Below are 23810 nucleotides of genomic sequence, written 5' to 3' on the forward strand. Positions count from 1 at the left end.
ATTGAACACAGTCAAGCAGGACATGCTTGACCGTGGTTCTCTCATCACAAGGGATACAAAACGGAGGATCTTCACCTTTTAACAGGTATTTGTGAGTATAACGCGTATGGCCAATGCGTCATCGTCGCATAATGACCTTCTCAAATCTGGATTGACAATCCAAGTAGGTGTTACCAAAATATGGTTTTATTTCATGTAATTTATTGATACCTACTTGGGTGTCCCACTTCTTCTGCAGGAGATCACGGATGTAAGTTCTAATGCTAGCTTTATAATCAGAGTAAGGAATAAGAAGTGGTATCACAGATTTGTTGAGTGCTGCCTTGGCAGCAAGATCGGCCATTGTGTTCCTAGAAATACCACATATATCAAATGTGCTTCGTTGTGGGGCATGACTGAAGTCCTAGAAACTTTCAGGAGTCAAGCTGCCAAACACGGTCACCCATCCAATGAATCTCCGAGGTCAACCTTGCTAAACTTCTACTGAATTGTGACCAGGACCACACACCACCACATGATTTCTTAAGAGTGAATTGGAAGATTTAAACTTTTTCAGTCAATATTAGGGCAATTACGTTTACACATACGCATATAGTATGGTAGGAATTAAACCGTGATGTGTGAATGAAGGAACCCAAAGCTACCCTACTTCCCAAAGAAAGACTTCTTGAACGATACAGACAACACTTCAATAACTGGAAAGCATTTTACATATACGAACTTGCGTCGCACCTGGATTATAGCTTAACATGATGCCATAGCAGATCTGTAGACTTGCTTAACTTTTCTTTTCTCTGGGATATTAATGTAGTAGGACATGAAAATAACATTTAACTTTGAGTCACGAAAAGAGGGCATCGCTGACATTACTGTGACATGAAATATTTAAAGGTCGATATGCTTTGGCTGAGCATACGCCTCAGTAAAGTGGCAATGCAGACAGAGGGTAGTTAAATTCTGTACCCTGTCATGGCTGTTGATATGCCGTTTGATATACCCACTCTGAAGGTTCCATGAGACTGGCAGTCAGTACAGACAATGTACACAGCCTGCTGACACTTCCCGTCTTCTGTGTGGACATACAGGGCGTATCCCAGGATGTAGCCGTTGGGATATGTGGGAGGTTCCCAGGACAGGCTGATGGAGGTGCTGGTGGTGGACGTGCTCGTGAAATCCGATACCTTCCCTGGCGCTGTAGCAAAACCCGTATGGTGCAGTTAGATGACATGATATTGGTTTGTCATTAACAAACAGAACTTCACATGTACATTCATTTCAAGAGAAGAAGGGTACTAGTATTGAATAACCATTTTTGCCAAGTCGGTTCTTCTGTTTTATTTAGACAATCGAATGACAGTGTTTCTAATTTCTATTACCGCGTATGCATCAGTTGTATATACGTGTATCCTAAATGGAGTACATATGTTAAGTTCTGCATCTGACTGATTGAAATGTCAGAAACACACTTACTCCCAGTTTTTGCGAAATAATGTTCAGTTGTCTCACTGCCTGGAAACGAATCATGAGCCACAACCTGTAATTGAAAGAAGGCAAAGTGTTCCGCTCACTAGACATGTAAATGGAACAATTTCTCGAACTATAGGCTCTCGACTTAACTGAACATTTTTTTTATTCTCGGTGCAATATGAACACATCTTACACGGTCCTTTACATATGTATATTTGATACAGCAATTATCAAGTGAGCCAACACTTAGGTACTGTTGTGTGGACTACGATTCATGAAAGCACTAGTTCAGTCAAGTAATCACGTCAGATATGTAGTGACTCACTAAAGTTTATAGCTTTAACGAGTAACTGGAGGACATTCCCAACTCACCGAAAACTTGTAGTTTGTTTGTGGTATCACGGATACAACCTGTGAGTAGTTACAGTTCGACTCAGGTTCAGCTGAAATGCTCAATCCTTTGGGATTTTTTGTCACATTGTGGTGATTTTCTACCTGTTAACGTACAAAGAGTACATATAGTTTACAATACATATGTAGTGAATATCTATTTCATTCATAAATCTTTCCCAAGATGTTTATATTTATATGAACATACATGCTTAAGCTGAAAGAACTTATACATCATTCGTATTCTTTTTCATATCAAATTAATATGAAATGTTTCTTTGCACCTTGATATTTAAAGAGAGAATTATATCTGAGCAGCCATAACATATACCTCAGCTTCAAACGACAGTGTGTAATATTTTATGTCGCCATGTCTGTCTGTTTCCTTGGGACAAGAGAACAAGACTTCCACACTCGCAAAATTGCCTGGAATCGGCTCGATGCGAAGATTTTCAACCTTTCCAGGAGCTATGATTGAAACATACTCTTTATTAGTAACATAAAAGTAACGGTGTCGATTTTACTATTACAAACGTATGATTATATCACAGCCAAGTGTTAATGAATTACCATCGGTGTGTGCTGAAAATATACTTAAGATGGACCGGTGCGTTTAAGGTTATGAATTACAAAAGTGGTGTCCAATAGTATTTTTATATAGGTTTCTATACTAACAAGCGGTGTATATTAGGAACTGCAAGATATGGTTGTTACTTTTTAGCTTGATGAGGGAAGACCTACCGAAGGGGCGCGCGCCGTAGATGTTTATCATTTTAGTGAAACCCACCAGCTCATCTGTTATAAGATGCACGTTGACTCGGAATACATTGTTACTCCTTCATCAGGTTAATAATGCTAAGATATAGACATCTCTGTATATATAAGGACAACGACATTAATAAGGTAATAAGTTTAGACACAAAATACCCGTGAAGATCAGGGTTAGAATTGGTCTTCAGTGACCCATCCTTGTTGTTAGAGGCTCGCTGACTTGGTTGACACATCAAATATTTACAGACTGATGCCAAAAACCTGCAATAATGCTGAGTGCGGAGTAATCCTAAACTCACTCACTCACTAGACACTTAATAAGTGAAGGCAGTAATTGATTCATACTGATTGGTAATAGCGATGGACAAATTCAGGTCAGGTGTTATTATTAGGTGCTGATAGGTAATAGTATTGGAAATGAACAAAAGGAATACACCTTTGTTCGCTTTTTACTTCATACCTGACTCTTTAGTCCGGACAGTTTCATTCACAGACAAGACACTTGAGTTTCCAACTGGAGTAGCTGCTGTGATGTTGAAGGTGTACTTCCAGTAACTCAGGAGACTCTCAACCAGAACAGATGTGTTATAGAACCCTGAAGATAACGAAGTCAGATGTGTTGTAGTTTCATGGAAATTATGGAAACATGAATTATATATAGCAGTAAGTATTAATTGTGATGCATGCTACATTTACATATTGGCTACAAGCTGCTCCATTAGAAATGTGAAGGAAGAAAATGAAGAATATTTACACAACTTGTTTGTCAAAAAAATACTGGCATGAGGGCCAATGTCTCGTCTCTGATGAAAATATATGGTTACGGGAATCGATAGGTAACACAATTTGGAATCCGGTGCCTCTTGTTAATGGACAGCAACATAACAGCATTAAAGATAATCCACATTATCAAGATAATCTCGGGACAGACGTGCAGCTGCCGAGATACCCTCGTAGTTGATTTGCTTGCGTAATTGATAATGAACCATTATCTGTCAGTATCTTGGCCCTGCTGCAAATGCTTATTGTCAGCTATAGACTACACATCACGGTTGTATCCCATAACCCCTACATGCCACTACCCCTACAGCCCAGTACCCCTACAATTAGTTAAAACAACACACGGCATTTACCTGTCTGGCATAATGAACTGACCCAAAGAGAGATTAGTGCATAGAGTATACAGAGGAGATCAAGGGAGGGATTAAACTGTTCTTTAGTGTTTTGTGTCAAGGAAATTTGGGATTAGCTAAAAGTTGTTTTAGTTTCATGATGAAATATAAACCTCTAGTGAGTAGAACAATTTTACAAATTGGATAATGTGTAGGTTGTTAAATGTTGAAATTAAGTTGTTTTAGTGCCATGATAAAAGATACACAGTATTATTGAGAAGTGGAGGGAAATGAGAAGGTGAGACGAGAAAGTAAATTGAGATAGTTCGGTATAGTATATAGCTGTTGACAACAAACTAACCTGGCATCAACATGGCTGGTCTGCGTAATGTTGAGTTTGTTATGTCACGGAGAGGTAGCCCCCAAGTCCTACTTGACGGTTATCTTCACACTAAGAATGTCGAGAGACAGTCTTGTGAACACTGGAAGTGTGTTCAGTCAACATGCAGAGGGAAAGGCACAACTGTTGGCAATGTTGTAAGGAATACGACAGAACATAATCACCCACCAGAGGATAGTCAGAAGGTCCGGTTTGTCAGCAACCTGAGGAAGAGAGCCAGGGAGGAGTCAACACAGATGCGCACCATCTACAACGATGAGCTCACCAACCTGACCAATGATGAGACACGCACGATGCCATCCTTTCCATCCATGTGCAGCGCCCTGTACCGCCACCGCCAAAAGACGATTCCTGTTTTACCACAGACGAGATCAGAAGTCGACCTTTAAGATCCCTGGACGCAGACAACAGGGTCGACCATTCCTCCTGTTTGCTGACGGCGATGATGACAAGATCCTGGCATTTGGCACCCAAGAGAGTATTCAGGCCTTGCAGTCAGCCGAGAACATCTACATGGATGGAACATTCACTGCCTGCCCTGCACTATGGAATCAAGTCTACATCATACATGCCAGACGTGGGACCACCACATATCCCCTCATCTTCGCCTTACTTCCCGACCGCCAGACGACGACCTACTCCAGACTCTTCAGACTCCTCAAGGATGAAGTTCAACGGAGACTCAACAGGCCGCTTGTCCCATCCTGTATCCAGACAGACTTCGAGTTAGCAGCAATCCATGCCTTAGAGACTGAATTTCCAACTGCTGTCGTGAAGGGTTGTTTCTTCCATTTCTGTCAAGCCATTTGGAGGAAGGTTCAGGATCTTGGACTGGCTGTTGCCTACAAAGAAAACCCCGAAGTCACCAAGTGGATCAGGAGAGCAGCTGGGCTACCTCTACTCCCTCAAGACACGGTCCAGGACACGTGGGTAGAAGCCATGGACGACACTCCAGACGTCCCAAGAGCAGTCGACTTCAACGATTACATCGTGACAACCTGGGTCGACGACACAGCCAGATTTCTACTTCCCCTGTGGAATCACAACCTGACAACTGGGCCGAGGACAAACAACAATCTAGAAGGTTTTCACAACCGACTGAACCGTGAAATTCCACACAGTCACACAAGTCATTAGGAGAATTGAACATGCTGAGAGGGTGAAGATTTCACAAATAGACTTTGGTGCTGCGACAAGAAGCAGAAAGCGAGTCTTCAGGGAGATTGACAATCGCCTGTGTAGACTCTAGGAGCAGCTTGAGCTTGGACAGAAACCACCTCTTCAGTTCTTGGACGCGGTCGGTTATCTGCTTAAGCTGGGATAGATTGAAACACTGAATGTTCATAGACTGAAACACTTGACACAAATGAGTATGTTAACATTGAATGTTAACAATTAATTGTTAATGTCCATCAAAGAATCATGATGACGAATCATTGTTAATTCTTATTAAAATCTTGATGATGACAAATGATGATCACTTTTCATTAAAATCATTCTCTCAACCTTTTAGCTGTGTGTTGTTATGTCTCTTAAGTGGATTAGTCCATTGTGTGGAATAGGTAACAGGCAGTGGATTAACAGTGCAACAGACCGTAAACTATGTTGTTATAAGCTGTAGGTAGTGGCATGCAGGGGTAATGGGGGGTTACCCACATCACCTATCCTTTGCTTTTCCATGAACGTACCAAGCCTGTTTCACTTTACTCTACTCTTTCAATTCCGTATCAGGGGCGGTGAGGTAGCCAAGTGGTTAAAGCGCTCGCTCGTCACGATTAAGATCCCGGTTCGTTTCCCCACATGGTGCAGCGTGTGAATCCAATTTACCGTGTTCCTCGCAGTGATATTGCTGGAATATTGCTAAAACTAAAACTCACCCACTCACTCACTCAACTCAATCCGGCATCAACGACAAGTTTACATGTGCAGTGGTCTGTTATCAATGTAGAAATGTTAGTTAATGTAGTAATAGTATTTTGAAGAAACGGTGTAAATTTGTTTTTTTCCAAATACGTCCTCATTAAAACTCAAAGACATACCGCTGACACTGACAACCATTTTCTCTTGGAAGATGTCTGAGGTTAAATTGGCTGCTTCCCCAACTGTAATGTAGTAGGTGGTCGGTCCGTCCTGGTGATCAGCGTGGGTCCAGAACAGGGTCCCACTGGAAGAGCTGTTGACTGAGCTAAAATCAATCACAGTGGTCAGGTTGATATTTCTACTGATTCTGCGATTCTTCATGAAAGCGCAATGTGTCTAGACATTCCAACTGATTCTGCGAACATGGAGTGGTGGTCCCATTAATTGAAATAATCGAAGATAGGTCGCAATGACTATACGACCAACCAATCGATCATGTCTTCTCATAATCGAATACAACGTGACAAACAACTTTGGAAGTTATGGAACACTTGTTTGCATTTTTTTTTAAAATTCACCAGGTTGGTTTTGTCTGTTTCATAAGCACTACAAGCACGTTCCAAGTCATGATTAGCACTACAAGCACGCATGAGCAGTATATCGCAACTACCCTATAGTTTCATGAATACCGCCGTTTATCATTTCAAGCAGAGTAGGATTTATACTACGTAAGAGAGACAGACTATTCAGGTGGTTCTGATACAGGGATTACAGTTAAAACATACTCCAAGGTCTCTTTGATATTTCAACTGATTGTTCGAATATTGATGAACCAATTAATGGGTCTTCACGTTTCTGGTGATTATTTGAATTATGATGAACCAGCCATCAGCTTTTTCATCTGAAGGTTTCACGAAATATAATACATTGAGGTAAGCGTGCCTCTTGTGCATCTCATACTATACCTACTAAGTTTGGACATTTTGCTCCTTCCACCTCCGTGATTTCTATACAATGCGACAGCATCTTACTGTAAAAACACACGTACACTAGTTCCAGTTCTCTGGAACTAGACACCCCATTTGACCAATAAGAATCTGTCTAATTCAGAGCCTTGATTGAATAACATTAACATCATCACACGTACCAGTCATGTTCGTTTGAACAGTGGTGTTCTTTTCCTCCCCTGCTCCGTTTATATTGAAACAAGATATAACTATTGTATAGTCGGTGTAGGACTGCAAGGCTGTAATATTGTAGTCGTATTGCCCATTTCCATCATGGTTGACAACAGCACCACTCGTTTTACAGCTGTGCTTTTTCTGTGACTTTAAATAACACATATATCCACATTGTAGCACGCAAAAGCTTTGCTTACATATAACATAGTAAATTTCCTCTATAACGTGAAAACATATACATATATATATATTCACAGAGCGAATCGTAATTATGTTTATACAGTATACAGGTCTTTACACTTTTGTTCACTTCTTAAGAAACGTTTCATATCATTGTACTCTCACCTACCTCAAGCTGTCCACACGTTACATTTATAACTCGGCTACCGTTGCCGTCTGATGTTACATTGATCAGATACCCGAGGATGTTGCCATTTGGAAGTGACGGTCTAGCCCATTGTATTGTGATGGAATCTGCTGTTGTATCCAATACATCCAAACTAGCACGGGACCGGACTCTATGGAAACGGATATATTCATGTCATGTGCAAACAAAATACTTCATTATCATGTTGAGAAGTTTTATGACGTTTGAGTACATTTAAACATCAGTTGATTTTTCACTTAGAAAATAATGATCACAATAGATGTAAATGCTTAGACGTGACGTCCGAGGTCTGAAACAGTTTGATGTACCTCCGGTGTGTGTGGTATAACTCGTGGTAGAAGTGTTTCCATCGTATGTGTTGAATGCTTGTACCTGTAATCAAATCACGTCGAGTTTATCTCTAAACCTGTGATGAGGAAGTTAGGGGGGGAACGACATGTACACAATTACCGTATTGTGATGCACAATTTTTTTAATTTCATATAATGTCAGATGCAAGCATAGGATTATAAAGTACAGTTGTTCCAAAAGTACCTTTCAGTTCAACTAGTGGTGTCCTAATATACTGTCATCAGTGAATATGTTTGCTGGAGCAGTCTACGTTTTATGTGAGTGTAAACACATCAAAGTTGACATTGATTATTCACATAAGAATGTGCAAAGATGAGTCTTCAGTGGATATAAAAACAGTACGCGTTTGCACATCTTATGTGAACAGTTTGCCCTTACTCACCGAAAACATGTAGTTTACTTGAGCTGTCACGGATACCACCAGTGAGTAGGTACATTTGGAATCAGGTTGAGCTGAAATCATTAACCCTTGGGGATTTTCTGTCACGTTTGTTGTATATTTCTCCTGTCAAAAAACAAACAAAGCAAACCTGTGAGTAGTTAAAGTCGGACTCAAAATCAGCTGGAATGTTTAAATACTTGGGGAATGTGTACCACGCTGTTGTTATATTTCTCCTCTGAGAAGAACAACAAAATAATACTAGTAACTCACAAAGCAAATAATTCAGCACTTAAAAGTCATTTCATTCATAACATGTTATGTGTGACATGTTCAATCCTTGGGGGATTTGCAGTCATTGCTGTGATACATTTTTTAAATCAAACCAAATAATGCCACACATTGCATACAATGTTCAATGCACATGCACTGAATATCCGTTTCATTCTTGCGTTTTTGTCGGATGTGCGGCAACGCATTATCCGTTAAGGGAGGTTAAAGTAAACAAAATGCAATTACACCTTATTTCTACACTAACAGATTATTAAAGAAAGTGTAATTATACCTTTGCAATAAGGAGACATACCTTAGCTTCATATGACAGTTTGTCAAAATAAACAGTAGTAGAAGTAATGGGGGTATGAGATCACCTTCAAGAAAGGTCGCTGTAAAGCTTTATTTCACAAAAAAGCTTTTGTCAGACCCTTAGATCTAACCCACCATTGCCTACTACTGTTTGAATCCCCAGTTAACTTCCCGGCCACGTGTGGCAGTACTGTGCCGCACGTGGCACTATATCACGTTGATCTCAGCAAAACAGTTTAATGTGAATCGCCTATGATCTCTTTGGTGTTTGTAATAAAGGCTTGCTGGGCTTTTCGTACTCCCTGTTCTATGTACTTTTTTTTCTCGTCTTCGCTGATAGCAGACTTACGAGACTTGGATCGAATCTCTTGTTTCATTTTGTTATATTTTGTGAGTTCAGAGAGGATCAAACGAAACTCCTCCTCTGAGATCTTGTTGTCAGTGAGTGCCGCTGAAATACGGTCGCTTACCGTGTTCAGCTTTGCTTCGGCCAGAACCCTGATTTCATCGTGTTTCAATGCCTTACGATGCAATCTGCGTGATGCAAACTTAAGCACCAACTCTAACACCCCTGCCACTCCAGCTGTTATTTCAATGCCTAGCACTATAGGTGCAGCCACGATGGTAGCTAACAACCCAACACCTGCCGCCCCTAGTCCCATGCTGGTTGTCATAAGGGCAGTATCAGTCCCGTTCACGGCATTGAAAGCTCTATGGTACTTCTTATATAGTGCTTTCCGAGTGTCACGGTCTTGTTCTAGTTGGCGTTTTACATCACATAACTGTCTCAAGCGGAACCCGTCTACGGTTTTCAGGGTCTTCGCTACTTCCTCTACGACTGGGTATAGCCCCATCCTGTGTGCATATAATATATCTTATTAGATATTTTTTAATTGGGCTTTTGTTAATAGCCGATTAATGTACTTGAGGCTCATAAGGTGTAGATCCGGGTGTACGAAGATACTGGAAACGATAATAGGTAACTTTTTGGCTATACCAGCCCCCGGCAGGTCTATCGAGGGGAGCAGTAATCTCCGTTGGTCCCCCAATTGTATGACGATACGCCAACGTGTGGGGACTCTTAGGGTGTCATCCCAATATACTGTCACCCCAGGTAAAAGGCGCAGGCCTGAATCCCTAACAACACCCCCAAGCATGACTTCTATGATGAGTGTGGAGCCTGGTACCATATATACTAAGGTATCGGACTTCAACTCTGACTCCACGGGTGCCATTAACAGGTTGCCCGGGTGGTGGTGGTTTTGGCGAGCTAGCACCTCTCCATCACTCAGGAAAGACGTGAGGGTGAAGCCGGTGTTTTTAATTTCGGTGACATGCCCCTCTTCATTTAAAGAGATGTAAGGTGAGGTGAGGATTATGTTGATCTGCCATTTGGGTTCTTTAAAGGATGCCAGAGGCTGCCGTACGTAGACGCCGTCTCTTAATAGCAGGATGTACTAGGCGTCTTCCTTGCCGGGCAGATCGAACCCCTGTGTGCCTACTAGATCGTTAAGTGTGACGTCTGCCCGCCTATACACGTTACCTTTCAAGTGTAGGGCATACAAGGCGCCTTCCTCGCCGGGCTGATCAAACCCCCTCCGTGTCCCCTAGGTCGTTAAGCGTGGCGTTGGGTCGGTGCCTAGTCATTGCTATAATACTATTACGATATAGTTTCAAACTGTTTTTCTGATAATAGTTCAGGGGCGCACTTCAACCCCATGAAGTGTATGTTGTCGGGTAGGAAGATCTTGGTGAGTGATATCGTGTCTTCCATGGCCACGATGACCCCCTGCAGACTGGTGTGGGAATCGACACCCACCCGCACGTAAACAGTTCAAACCTGATACTGGTGCCGTTTCGCCCACCCGAGTTTGACCCCCTTCACGATTTCAACTTCATCCTGCGATGGTTCCCCTAGGTAGACTTTGATGATCAGAGTGGCGTTCTCCGGTAGGCTCGCCAGGACGTTGACCACGCCAGCGAATTCAGACACTAACTGCAATGTCACGTCTTGCACTCCCGGTTTACTCGATAGCATGTGGGCTGCCATACTGGCGACTGGACTGATGACTACCCTACGCCTCTGAGCCGGGACGTAAGCCACGAGCAGGGTTCCGTTGTTCATGACTTTGTTTAGGTAGTTGTCTTTTGTTATCCGTGAACACGTAGGGGGGAGCCAAGCCTAATATTGAGAAACCAGTCGCCTTTAGCGGGTAACAACACCCACTTGTCATCTTCGGTGAAGACGAGCGTATATGGCTTGTTTCGGGCGACGGTAGTGCTCTCAACATCTTCTAAGTCGAACAGTTTGACCCCGAACGATGGGTATACTATCCATTTATCATCACCGGTGTTGACTAGGGCGTACCGAGTGTTGACGACCGCTCTTGAGGTATCCACTATATCACCTAGGGCTCCACAGGAGGGGACTTCAACACGTTTGTAAATGTTGTTTTTCAGTTGCAAGGCGTACAATTTACCATCTACTCCGGGGTCGTCGAAACCGCGTGTGTCCCCGAGGTCGGAGATCCCCGCATTGATGCACTTTTTCAACCTCATCCCGGGGCCTTGTGTGCTGGTAATTTTATGTGAATCATTTTGCTGAGGTATCCTATATTCACCGGGTTATGATTTATATCTAACACCGATATTATCAGCTCAGGGATGTTGCCCCGGGTTAACCTCTTATACTGCCGCGGCGAAAACGAGTCGGTTCTACCGTCTTTGTATTTCTCCGTTTTCACCGGTACGTCTCTCAGTATCGTGGAAGGGTGCCCACCTTGAATGTTGTCCGTTGTGCTCACCTGACCGAGATGAATGCACAGCTCTCGGTACAGTACTAGGTCGGGTAACTTCGTGCCTGTGACGGTAGTCGTTGGTTTTATCTCGTCAGGCGACATACCTAGTGTCCTCGCCAATGGTCGACCAAGCCTCAAGGAGTTTCTTCCGTTGTTGATTAACACCACTGTGCCGTTTGAGTCGTTCATCTTGAGTTCGGCTCCCAGGGGCTTGAAGACCTCATCGCTTAGAGAACACACGCTGTAGTAGCCGTCAGTTATCTGGCTGCGAGCTCCACTGAGGAACAGCTTGTTGTTGTTGACGTTGATGTTAGTCCATTGCGGTAGGTCGGTGATCTCGCAGAGTGCGACTTCGAGTTGACCCGATGTGTTATCGATCGCGTGCATCAGATGAACGGCCTCGCCGCTCGTTATTCCTGGAAGTGTTATGTACATGTTAGAGTATATATGCTCATTATTTAATAGTTTTAAAATGTACTCCCAAGGCGTGTTTTACTCCCCTGGAGTGTTTTACCCTAAACTGGACATAGGTTTCCCACACAAGATCGTGGTCGCTGATGGGCTGTATTTCGACGCCCAGTTTATAGATGTGTTCGACCGGTATAAGCTTTCGTGACTAACGTCAAGGCAGTCCACGCTTGGTTCAACAACCCCATGCAGTTCTGGCAGAATCAACTCGACTTCGCCGTGAGGTGCGCTACAACGGGGTGTGGTGTGACATTGACCGACACTCGGCGTGGACCACTGAGTCAGTCTGTGTTCACGTTCCACGTGTACTACCAGATCAGACATATCCTCAATGAGATCAGCGCCCTGCTCCAACAGGACAAGGCGTGGAACGCAGTAAACAACCAGTACGATAGACGGGCCTACGAACGTATTTGCAACGAATTCGAACTAAACCAAAAGACGGATTGGCGTTTGCCAGGACCGAACCACGGGTTGGGTATCCCAATCATTCACAACATGCCCCTCGTGGATGCCAGCGAGAAGATGAAAGAATGGGGGTACAAGTCGTATCATTTGGTTAAAAATTCCTTAGCCGCTACGTAGACCAAACCCGCAATGGCGACGATGGCTGCCCACAGGTTTTGACCAAGCCATGTGGCAGTTTTAGCCAGAGCTCTCAGCAGCCACGAGACGATGCTACCCAGGATGCCGGGCAGGGCTTCGGCGGCCTTACCAGCCAGTTTAGCCAGGGCCTCCCCAAGGGATTTCAGGTGTTTTTTTATCCAGTCTTTGACGCCCCAACCACTTGGCGGTGTTGGGGGTGTGGGGGTACCCCCACTCAGTGACACCACCAGGGTTGATATGATGAAGCCCAATGCAGTCAGAATACTGGCGATGGTGATCCCTTGCTCCCGGAACAGGATTCGGATCCTATCAGCTAGCATGGTGTCCTGGTAGAGGACTAGATCAACGGTTTCCCGAGCACGGCTGATCTGGGATCGAAGCTGGTCTCAGAAGGAGGATGCCATTTCCAGCCGGGTCTTCCTTTCCTCTTCCAAATTACTTATTCGTTTCTTGATGGTGGCTTTCAGAGACTCGTCCTCCGTTTCACCGAGTTTGACCTTTTCATGGGTGATGTGGTCGTCTATCGCGTCCAGTTTGGCCGTGTTGTTCACGAGATGTCAGCGAATGGTTTGCATGGCCTTGTCCAGCCCCCGCAGTTCCCGAACAGTAAATTCGAACCGGGGTAAGGGTTTGTTATGGTAGGTGGCCAACAGCTTTTCAATGTTATCAGCCACGGCTTGATCCGATGTGGCGCCCCTGACGTCTTGCAGATCTTGAACGGCCCCCGGGGGAAGCTTAGGCCGTGCGCCACCATCATCTATGAAGCCTAGTTCATCGCGGATAAAGTCACCCCCATGGCGACTGCCGAGTGTTGATAAGGCAAGCGGTTCTCTCGTGCGCTTATTCACGAGATTGATCTCCGGGCAATCCCTCAGTCGCAGCGTGCCCTTGCCATCGACAAAAAACTTGGAATAGTCTCGCCCCCACGGCTCGACGTAATTTTTATCCCCTTTTAAACCATCGTAAAACCCGTTTACGGCCTGCTTCACGAGTTCGTTGCCTTGCGTGAACGAGGTTTCATCCTCCCGGAATGCCTGGGCACTCTCATCCCACATATCATCCATAGGTATGTCCTCATGACCGCCTTCAGCCATTATTTAATATTAAAACTTATATATTGCATTTATATAACAATGTATGGCAGGAAACTAGATCCTTTTCGAAGATCAAGAGAGCCTCTAGGCGTCAGAGCCGTGCGCCAGTCGGTGACCATCACCAACAATCCCAGCAAGATAGACCAGAATCAAACGCTGCTGGTTAGATTCCCAAACCTGGGTGAGAATGACCTTATCGTACCAGGCATGGTTCGACTGACGTTCAACCTCACGCTGACCTCCGACAATGACAAAGGAACGTAGGTCGGGCCATCATCAAGAAAACCACCATCAAGATCAGCGGTAACGAGGTGCTGAGCATCAACGACAGCGACGTGTTTCACTGCTACGGGGACCTCTGGAAAAGCGAGGGAGAACGCGTCAATGACGTGTACCAAGGTATCAGCAAATCGACCCGGTTGAGCATGGGATAGGGCTTCACGCAAGACCAGTTAGACAAGACCACGGACGGTGAAAAGGCTATCTCTCAAGCGTACGGGAACAGGTTCTGCGTGCCGCTCGACTTCGAGTTCCCCACGGAACACACACCGTTTTACCAGGCCGCGCTGGGTGATAGGCTTGAATATGAGCTCACGTTTAACGACTACAGCAAAGTAGTGCGTACGCCGAACGGTGATGAGGCCAGTTACACCGTCGACAACATCTCTCTGGAGTTCGACATGGTCACTAGCCCAGAGCTGGCCAGGCAGGTTCGAAGCAAGTACTCGGGGAAGGTGGCCATCCTGTACGATCCCATACTGAGGCCTAGATCTGTCGTGCGGGATAAGAGCGACACTGTGTGGAATATCAACCTGAACGTGCCAGCGCGATCGATGAAAGGTGTCCTGGTCGTCCCAGTGGAGGATTACGAGCCGTTCCGAAGGGACAGCGAGAAGTTTTTCAACCCCGAGATTGAAAAGGTGGAAGTGACCATCGAGGGCGTGCCCAACCAACTGTTCAGTCATGGTATGAGGGCATACCAGCAGTGGGATGAGATAAAAAAGCTACCGGCCATCAAACAACACCCATACATAACCAAAGACTTGGACCTATCCTCCGTGCAGATCGGTGAATACCTGACCACCAAGTACGAGCTGTGGTTGGACATGCGGTCCAAGGATGACGATAAACTGCACGGTAGCGGTGGCTGCATCGACAACGGCAGCGAGGGGATAACGATCCAGATCACCAAGAAGGCTCAACCCGCTGGCAAGTTGAAATTATATCTGTACGTGATTATGGATGCGCAACTTAATATAGACAATGGGAGATTCGTGCAAGCCATCTACTAATGGCATTGATTTTCCCCGCGACCCACACTGCGCCAAAGTGTGCGGGCAGACTGGCTGTGGGAAGACCGTTTTCGTGTTGGATATGTTGGAGGGGTACTACCGGGATGTGTTCGACAATACCGCTATCATGTGCCCTACTCTGCACATGAATAGAATGTACACGGAAAGACCTTGGGTGTTGACGGACCCGGACGTACACACAGTCGACCCGGGGACACGTCTGCAGGACTGGTTGAAAGCTTGTCACAACAAATTTAAAGTGGAGTCGACGCTGTTCATACTGGACGACTGCAGCGCTAATCATGAGATAACAAAAAAGAGAGACATGCTATCGTACCTGGCCTTCTCCGGCCGGCAAGCAAAAAACAGCGTCTGGGTACTAACGCAGAAGTTCAACTCGATGTTGAAAGACCTCAGGGAGCAGACGCGTTGGGCGGCCTTATTTCACTGCAAGGACAGGGATTCGTTCGAGGAGTGTTTGAGAGAGAACGATGTGATGAATAATATGATAGGGAACGGGTGAAGAAACAGCTCGCTGAAACTAAACATGCTAAGCTCGTGCTCAAGACCAACCAACCCGTGGCCTATAGGGTGTTTAAGCTTAGCAATGCTTAGGAAATGCTAAGCAAATGCTAAGCAAATGCTAGGTTGCTAAGCTATGACTTTTTTTTTTTAAGTGTTCGTCATGTGCAATTTAACCTTCATTTCTCTGTGTTTCGCCTGCCTCGGGTATTATATTTTTAAAACTAAAACTTACTTATCACATTATAAGATGGAGTGTGATGAACTGCTCGAACAACTGTTGGTGCCAGGGGACGATGATAAGCGAGGGGACGATGACAAGCGAGAGAGACTGGTGGCGTTGGCAGTCGGTGGCAAAGCCAAACATTACTTTGGGGACTACACTCATGATAAAATTCACAAAGTGTCAGCCGAAGAAATCGATAAGCTGTACGCTAGATACCAGGCTAGACTCGGCTAGACTATAGGATCGGCTATGACCCAGATATACACTGGTATTGCGTCATACTTCCTTCCCATTCCCCAGGAACGCCGGTGGAGAAATTACAAGCAGCGCAATCCGAATACGCGAAAAAACGTGTCCAGACGATCGATTACATTAACGAACAACTCAGGCGTGAGAACCATGCCGTTAAAACATTCCACGATGTCGACGACGCAGCGAGAGAATACTACCTACTAACAGGTAAACAGCTAGAACCACTCCCTCCTAAGCCCACACTCGCTCAGTACTACACACCATCCCCGGGGCAAATGGACCAGGAATTAATCTTTATAGCGCTGGGTCTAGCAGCGACTGGCGACAATTATTCTAAGAATAATGCCAGTATATACTTATGGGGAAGACAGAGTCCTGTGGTAGGAGATGCAGGACTGAGGGGTACTGTTGTTTCCACATGGGAAGCCCTAACTACAAGTGTTCTGTGTGTGGTATCGGGGTGAAAGGGCACTACTGCCTATGCAAAGCTCATACGGCAAAATAGAGCTATTGACCTAGAGTTCATGCTCACTGAGCACGCTGTAGGTAACTATTTGAGAGGCTGGCGCATGCATGTTGATAGGAACATAGACATAGCCGATATCAAGCCTCTAATCGCTGATAAAGTCAATCAGGAACTAAACAATCTGGGAAGTATAAAGTTTCAAATCACAGTGAAAATGTCACTCTCATACAGAGACTATAGACGCATCAATCGATACCAGTTTTCAGCAGATACGAGAATACCTAGAACGCTACACACACATGGGGTCCGGGTGGGTTGTTGATAAAATCGATAATGTCTATCTAGACATAGCTAACTACGTGCCGTTCAGAGGCGGGTCATACCTAGACTTGCCCCCTACTATAAGAAAAAACAGGCCATGGTCAACGTCAAGAATAGAGGAGACGATTGCCTGAGGTTAGCTATCAGGTCAGCCTTGTTTCCAGCTGACACTAATTCGAACAGGCCTTCTAGTTATCCCCAAGACGATGGGCTCAACTGGGATGGTATAGATGAACCCACCCCCATATCCCAGATAACTAAAATAGAAAAACAGAATAATATAGCCATAAACGTCTTTGGGCACGAAGGTAACACAACAATAGTGCACAGGGTCAGTCCGTTGGGGGGACAGCTGGGTCGCCGCGTTATCAATATATTCATGATCCAGCGAGGTGATAAGTACCACTACGCGTGGATAAAACACTTTAGCAGGCTGTTGTACGACCAATCGGCACACCGAGAAAAGAGTCACTTCTGCGAACGATGCCTACACGGCTTCACACGAGCTGATTTATTAGAATCCCACCGGGGGATTGCCAAGGTGTGGGGCAGACGGCCATACGAGTCGACATGCCCAAGGAAGGTGACAATATCCTAAAATTCGACAACCACAAGAACCAAATGTCTGTGCCTTATGTCATCTACGCCGACTTTGAAGCCTTGGTCAAACCTGTTGAGGCTGTTGGGGGTACCCCACCCACACACAAAACACAGGAGCATGAGGCCTGTGGGTTTGGATACGTGGTCGTCCGATGTGATGGGGAAACGAAAGCTCCGGTAGTGTATAGGGGTCCCGACGCGGCTGAAAAGTTTCTAAAGTGTTTGCAGGAGGAAGAAAAAACTATCAGGAATGCACTGTATACAGTCGCTCCCATGCGTATGACCCAAGCCGACCGGCTAGCTCACGCCTGCAGCACTCACTGCCACGTGTGTGACTCACCACTGAACGGTGATTCGGTGAGAGATCACTGCCACGTCACCGGTAAGTATAGAGGCGCCGCTCACAGCGCGTGTAACCTCAAGCTTAGAATCACCCCCAAGACAATAAACATCCCCGTGGTCTTCCACAACTTGAGAGGGTACGACTCTCACTTGATCATGCAGGCCATCGCGAAAGTCGACGGCAACCTGACGTGCATCCCCAACAACATGGAGAGATACATCTCCTTCAGCTTAAATGGCCTGAGGTTCATCGACTCGGTTCAGTTCCTCCTGTCGTCACTCGACAGTCTGGTCAAGGCCAACGATACCTTCCCCATCACCGATCGATACACCGACGCCGAGACTCGACCCCTGCTGATGAGGAAGGGTGTGTACCCCTACGAGTACATGGATGGCTGGGCCAAGTTCGCCGAGACCCGACTACCCCCCATCAGAGAATTTTACAGCAACCTGACCGACTCGACAATATCCCAAGACGATTACTCGCACGCGATTAACGTATGGAATAAACTGGGCTGTAAGAATCTGGGTGACTATCACGACCTGTACTTGAGGACAGATGTACTGCTGCTAGCCGACGTGTTTGAGACGTTTAGGCGGACGTGTTTTAAGCAGTATCAACTCGACCCCGCATGGTATTACACCAGCCCAGGTCTGTCGTGGGATGCATTGTTGAAAAAGACCGGAGTTAAGTTGGAATTGCTCACCGATTACGACATGCACCTATTCATTGAGAAAGGCTTGCGAGGTGGGATTTCCATGGCAACCAAACGATACGCGAAAGCAAATAATCAATACGTGAAGGGCTACGACCCGAGCAAGCCAACCAATCATATTCTCTACCTCGACGCCAACAACCTGTACGGCTGGGCCATGAGCCAGTATCTACCCACAGGGGGATTCGAATGGGCATCGCACGAGGTCGATGTTATGAGCATCGCGGACGATTCGAACAAAGGTTATATCCTCGAGGTGGACTTGGAATACCCCAAGGCATTACACACATCACACAACAGCTACCCCCTGGCCCCCGAACGTATGAGGGTTAACCCAGACTGGATGTCTGAGTACCAACATAACTTGTTAGGTGGGCGGGTGGCAGACGTTGAAAAACTCGTGCCCAACTTAATGAATAAGACCAAGTACATCGTTCACTATCGCAACCTACAGCTGTACCTGTCGTTGGGTATGAGGCTGACCAAAATACACAGGGTGCTCGTGTTCAACCAGAGCCCCTGGATGGAGCCATACATCAGAATGAACACAGACCTCCGAAAGCTTGCCACCAGTGACTTTGAGAAAAACCTCTACAAGCTCATGAACAACTCGGTGTTTGGTAAGACTATGGAGAACCTGAGGAAACGCGTGACCGTGAAGCTGGTTCGGTCGAATGAGGAAGACAAGCTCAGGAGACTGATAGCCAGCCCGGCATTCAACCGGAGCAAGATATTCACCGACGACCTGGTTGCCCTACACATGAAGAAAAGCCACATAAAATTCAACCGGCCTGTTTACGTGGGGATGAGCATCCTCGATTTATCCAAACACCTGATGTACGACTTTTACTACAACGAACTGAAGAAACAGTACGACGACAGGTGTGAAGTGCTGTACACTGACACGGATTCCCTGCTGATGGAGATTCGAACCGAGGACGTGTACGAGGACATGAAAAAACGCCTCGATTTGTATGACACCAGCGACTACCCCAAGGACCATGCCATACACAGCACGGTAAATAAAAAGGTCCTAGGTAAGATGAAGGACGAGTGTGCTGGCACGCCCATAGCTGAGTACATAGGTTTGAGGCCTAAGATGTACTCCATCCTGAAGGCCGACAATGGTGAGATCCGGAAGGCGAAGGGTGTTAAGAAGTACGTGGTGAAACAACACATCAAACACGCCAGATTCAAGGAAGCCCTGTTCAAGACCCGTACCTTTAGGCATAAAATGAACACGCTTAGAAGTGATGGGCATAGGATATACGGACTGACTATAAACAAGACGTCCCTGTCGCCGATGGACACTAAGCGTTGGATAGCTATTGATGGGATAAACACGTACGCGTACGGGCATGAGAAAATTGAACCAAGAACATAGGTGTATATAGGTGTATAACCTGTTGGGGCGACGATGTCACGGAACCAGAGAAAGTTTGAGGCTATTTACTACAGCCCGCGTGGGTACTGGAAAGGAGCTAGCGCCGTACATAAGCTGGCTAAAATGGCGCGAGTACCCCCCGGAGGAGGCCAAAGCGTGGCTTGAAAAACAAGCCCTGTGGCAGATCTATTTACCGGCACCACGCTACGTGCCTAGAAGGAAGTTCGGTATTAACATACCCAATAGCGTTCACCAGGCCGACCTCCTGTTCCTACCCCACGATAAGAGGTACAAGTATGCCTTAACCGTCGTGGACGTGGCCAGTCGCTACAAGGAAGCCGAACCCTTAACCGCGAAAGACTCGGCCCAGGTAGCCCGCGGATTCGAACGCATATACAAACGCAGTCCGCTGACGTGGCCCACAGAGCTGCAAGTTGACCCCGGGCGGGAGTTCATGGGTGTCGTGTCACACCTGCTGGACAAACACGATACCAAGGTCAGGCGTGGCACGGCCGGAGCCCATCGCAGCCAAGCCATAGTTGAGAGATTCAATAGGACTTTGGCTGAGCGCTTATTCGGACATCAGTATGCGAGAGAGATGGCCAACCCGGGGAAACGATCGACTGAATGGGTAGCGCGGCTACCTCAGGTGGTGTCGGCCATCAACCATGAAGCCACTCGGCTCACTGGCAAGAAACCAGCCGACGCTATCAAACTAAAATCAATAGTGGCAGAGTCGGCTGCACCATTGCGTGGGAAGGAGAAACAGATACCAGATAGGGCCCTAGTGAGGTACCTATACCAGCCGGGGGAACACGAGGGTGATAGTCGTAAGCGAGCCACCGATCCGATATGGTCAGTCAAAACTTACAACATAGATAAAGTGGACATCAAAGCCGACGAGCCGAACTTGTACTACTTGAGAGATGGGCCAGGGAGAGGGTTCGTTAGAGAGGAATTATTGATCATACCGTACGGCACAATGTTACCTCCTGTCAACTAATTTACAGGAAAACCTACTCTGTTCGTGATGTTAGAACTGTGATTAATAGTCTTATGAGGCAGTGTAATACGTTGTGCAACAATGCTTCACCTTTTATACGTTGTACATGTAGGAATATTTTGACTAATATATTTACTCTATTTACGCAGTGCCAGAATGTAGTGGAAGACTCCTCGGTATCAGAAAACATTATGGAATTTTCTAGCAACTTAGTTTTGTATATATAAGGGGTTCCAGCTATTGTCTTTTAGTCATCGTGATTATTAGCATCACGTAATTCGGCAAAATGTTTCACAACATTAGTCCAACTGGGTAGATGACCGCCTCCGCGGTGTAGTGGTTAGAGCGTCCGCCCGGAGAGCGGAAGGTCACGGGTTCGATCCCTGACCGCGTCATACCAAAAGACGTTAAAATGTGGTACTTGTTGGTCCCTGCCAGGCGCTCGGCATTAATGGGTACAACAAGGACTGGTCGGCTTGGAGTCAGTATAATGTGTCTGAGTGGGGTATTCATGCTTCACTGCGGCATGGTAACTTAGTTGGCTAGTACTATAAAACCAGCTTAAGTCTGGGCTAGTACAAGCAGCCGCACATGCACATACACACGCATGCACGTCATCATATGAGCAAAATATTCTCAAGCACGACGTTAAACCCAATTTCACCTCACCTCACCCGACTGGGTAGTTCCACTTTTTGTAGATGCCAATTGAGACACTTTTATGGGGGGAGGCTTTGGAAGAATTAAGACAAACATGAATAAGTCAAATCGTTGATTTCTGTACTTATTTTAACAAATACTTCAAATCGTTCTCTAAGAGATCTCTAAAAGGGTTTTGAATGATGAAAACGCAAAAACAATGTCCATTGAAAGTTGCTGGTACATCTATCAACGAATCTAGACAACGAATGGTAATTCACCTGGTCATTTCATTTGAACTTTTGGTTCTGGTGAACTAAAGTCAAAAGAGGGAGGGAGTTTAGATTCGCCGCACTCAGCAATGTTCCAGCTACATGGCGGAAAGTTAAAAGAGAAATAATGAGGATGATTATAGCATTGTGTACTTGACTCTTTAGTCCGGACAGTTTCATTTAGAGACAAGACACTTGAGTTTCCGAGTGGAGTAGCTGCTCTGATGTTGAAGGTGTACTTCCAGTAACTCCGGAGACCCTCAACCAGGACGGATGTGCTATAAAATCCTGAAGTATAATAACGTAGGAGTATAAAGAAGACAAATGTGTTGTTTCTCCTTCCCCAAAAAGTAGTTATCAAATAACAGGTGTGTTTTATCAAATTTTAGGAAAAACATGTAATTAAATAAAAAAAAACAGTAAGTGTTAATTATAATACATGCTAAGGTACCTCTCTACGTAGTATCTACATGCTACTCCAATACTTCACGTGAATGAAGTAAATCAAGAATATTTAAACAAGTTGTTTGTCAGGATATACTGGTAGGTGTATCAATATTTTGTCACAGATCACAAAAAGGATGGTTAAGACATCGATGGTTAACATAATACGGAATCTGCTAATTGACTCATGTAAATAGACAATATGTACATTAAGTAGAGGGTAATGTCCAAGTAACTCTCTATTCCTTAAAAATAATGGAGCAGAGGCACATTATTGTTAAGGAATGGAGAATTACGAGGGTATTACCCTACTTAAATTGCATTCAAAGAATTGGGAATATTAGTTATCAAAATTAAATGTCAAAATGACAAAATGAAGGCTTTAATTTAAAACTGGTACACATCGCTCCATTCCCGAAAAGTAATGTAGCGAGCAGACAATTGAATGACGTCACAAATGTAATTTAATGTGCTATACGTTCACACCAATACAACACGATCCATCATGAATCTAAGACCTCTGCAACATGTGTGTTGTTACATGCTCGACTTACACCGATACAGATAGTTTGGCAACTGTAGTGGCAAATGTAGTAACTATTGAAGCAGCAGTGCCATGTCATTATCCGTATTGTATTCTTTGAGGTAAAATTAAGCGGTGGATGGCTTGCTACTACTACTTAATTTGCATATGGCAACCGAGTTCCAGAGTGTAATGAGAAACATATCAGGACAGAAGTCTGTCCTGCAGCTGCCCTAGTCGTTATTTTACATCCGTAGATGACTCGGATTGTAACCCGTAATCAACCAGTAAACTAACCCGTCAACAATCGAGTACCGTAATATATGCTTACCTTTTCCATCAATTACAATTACAGTTTGTGCAGTACCCTGTTAACTCGGTTCCTTATCAATGTAGAAAGCTTAGTTAATGTTGCAATATTACTTGACGGAATGTCACTCTATATACCAATATGTCTTCATTTAAATTAATACCCGTGAAGATCCGGGTTAGAATGAACCTTCAGTAACCCATGCTTGTCGTAAGAGGCGACTAACGGGATCGGGTGGTCAGGCTCGCTGACTTTGTTGACACATGTGGTCGGTTCCCAGTTGCGCAGATCGATGCTCATGCTGTTGATCACTGGATTGTCTGGTCCAGACTTGATTATTTACAGACCGCCGCCATATAGCTGGAATATTGCTGAGTGCGGCGTAAAAATAAACTCACTCACTCACTCATTCATTTAAATTAAAAGACATACCGCTGACACTGACTACCATATTCTCTTGGAAGATGTCTGAGGTTAAGTTGGCTGCTTCCCCTACTGTAATGTAGTAGGTGGTCGGTCCGTCCTGGTGGTCAGCGTGGGTCCAGAACAGGGTCACACTGGACGAGCTGTTGACTGAGGCCCAGAACTTCCTTGGCGGTGACGTAACTACAGAAACAAAACACCGACTTTATCTTATTTGAAAAGGAA

The 23810-nt window shown here is 45.2% G+C and overlaps 1 protein-coding gene across 1 annotated transcript in view; it reads right to left on the reverse strand.

Moving 5' to 3' along the window:
• LOC124285742 (phosphatidylinositol phosphatase PTPRQ-like) overlaps nucleotides 1–23810 on the reverse strand; it is a 37455-nt gene that overhangs the window by 3545 nt on the left and 10100 nt on the right. Inside the window, exons 10-15 of the mRNA XM_046722015.1 lie at nucleotides 23595–23768; nucleotides 22039–22173; nucleotides 8515–8537; nucleotides 8303–8425; nucleotides 1471–1534; nucleotides 1002–1192 (exon numbers count right to left, since the gene is read on the reverse strand). Of these exons, the coding sequence (XP_046577971.1) occupies nucleotides 1002–1192; nucleotides 1471–1534; nucleotides 8303–8425; nucleotides 8515–8537; nucleotides 22039–22173; nucleotides 23595–23768 (710 nt within the window). The remainder of the gene's footprint in view (nucleotides 1–1001; nucleotides 1193–1470; nucleotides 1535–8302; nucleotides 8426–8514; nucleotides 8538–22038; nucleotides 22174–23594; nucleotides 23769–23810) is intronic.

The sequence above is a fragment of the Haliotis rubra genome, unplaced genomic scaffold (genome assembly GCF_003918875.1).
Source record: "Haliotis rubra isolate DU_JTF1 unplaced genomic scaffold, ASM391887v1 Scf368, whole genome shotgun sequence".
Classification (NCBI taxonomy): Eukaryota; Metazoa; Mollusca; class Gastropoda; order Lepetellida; family Haliotidae; genus Haliotis; species Haliotis rubra.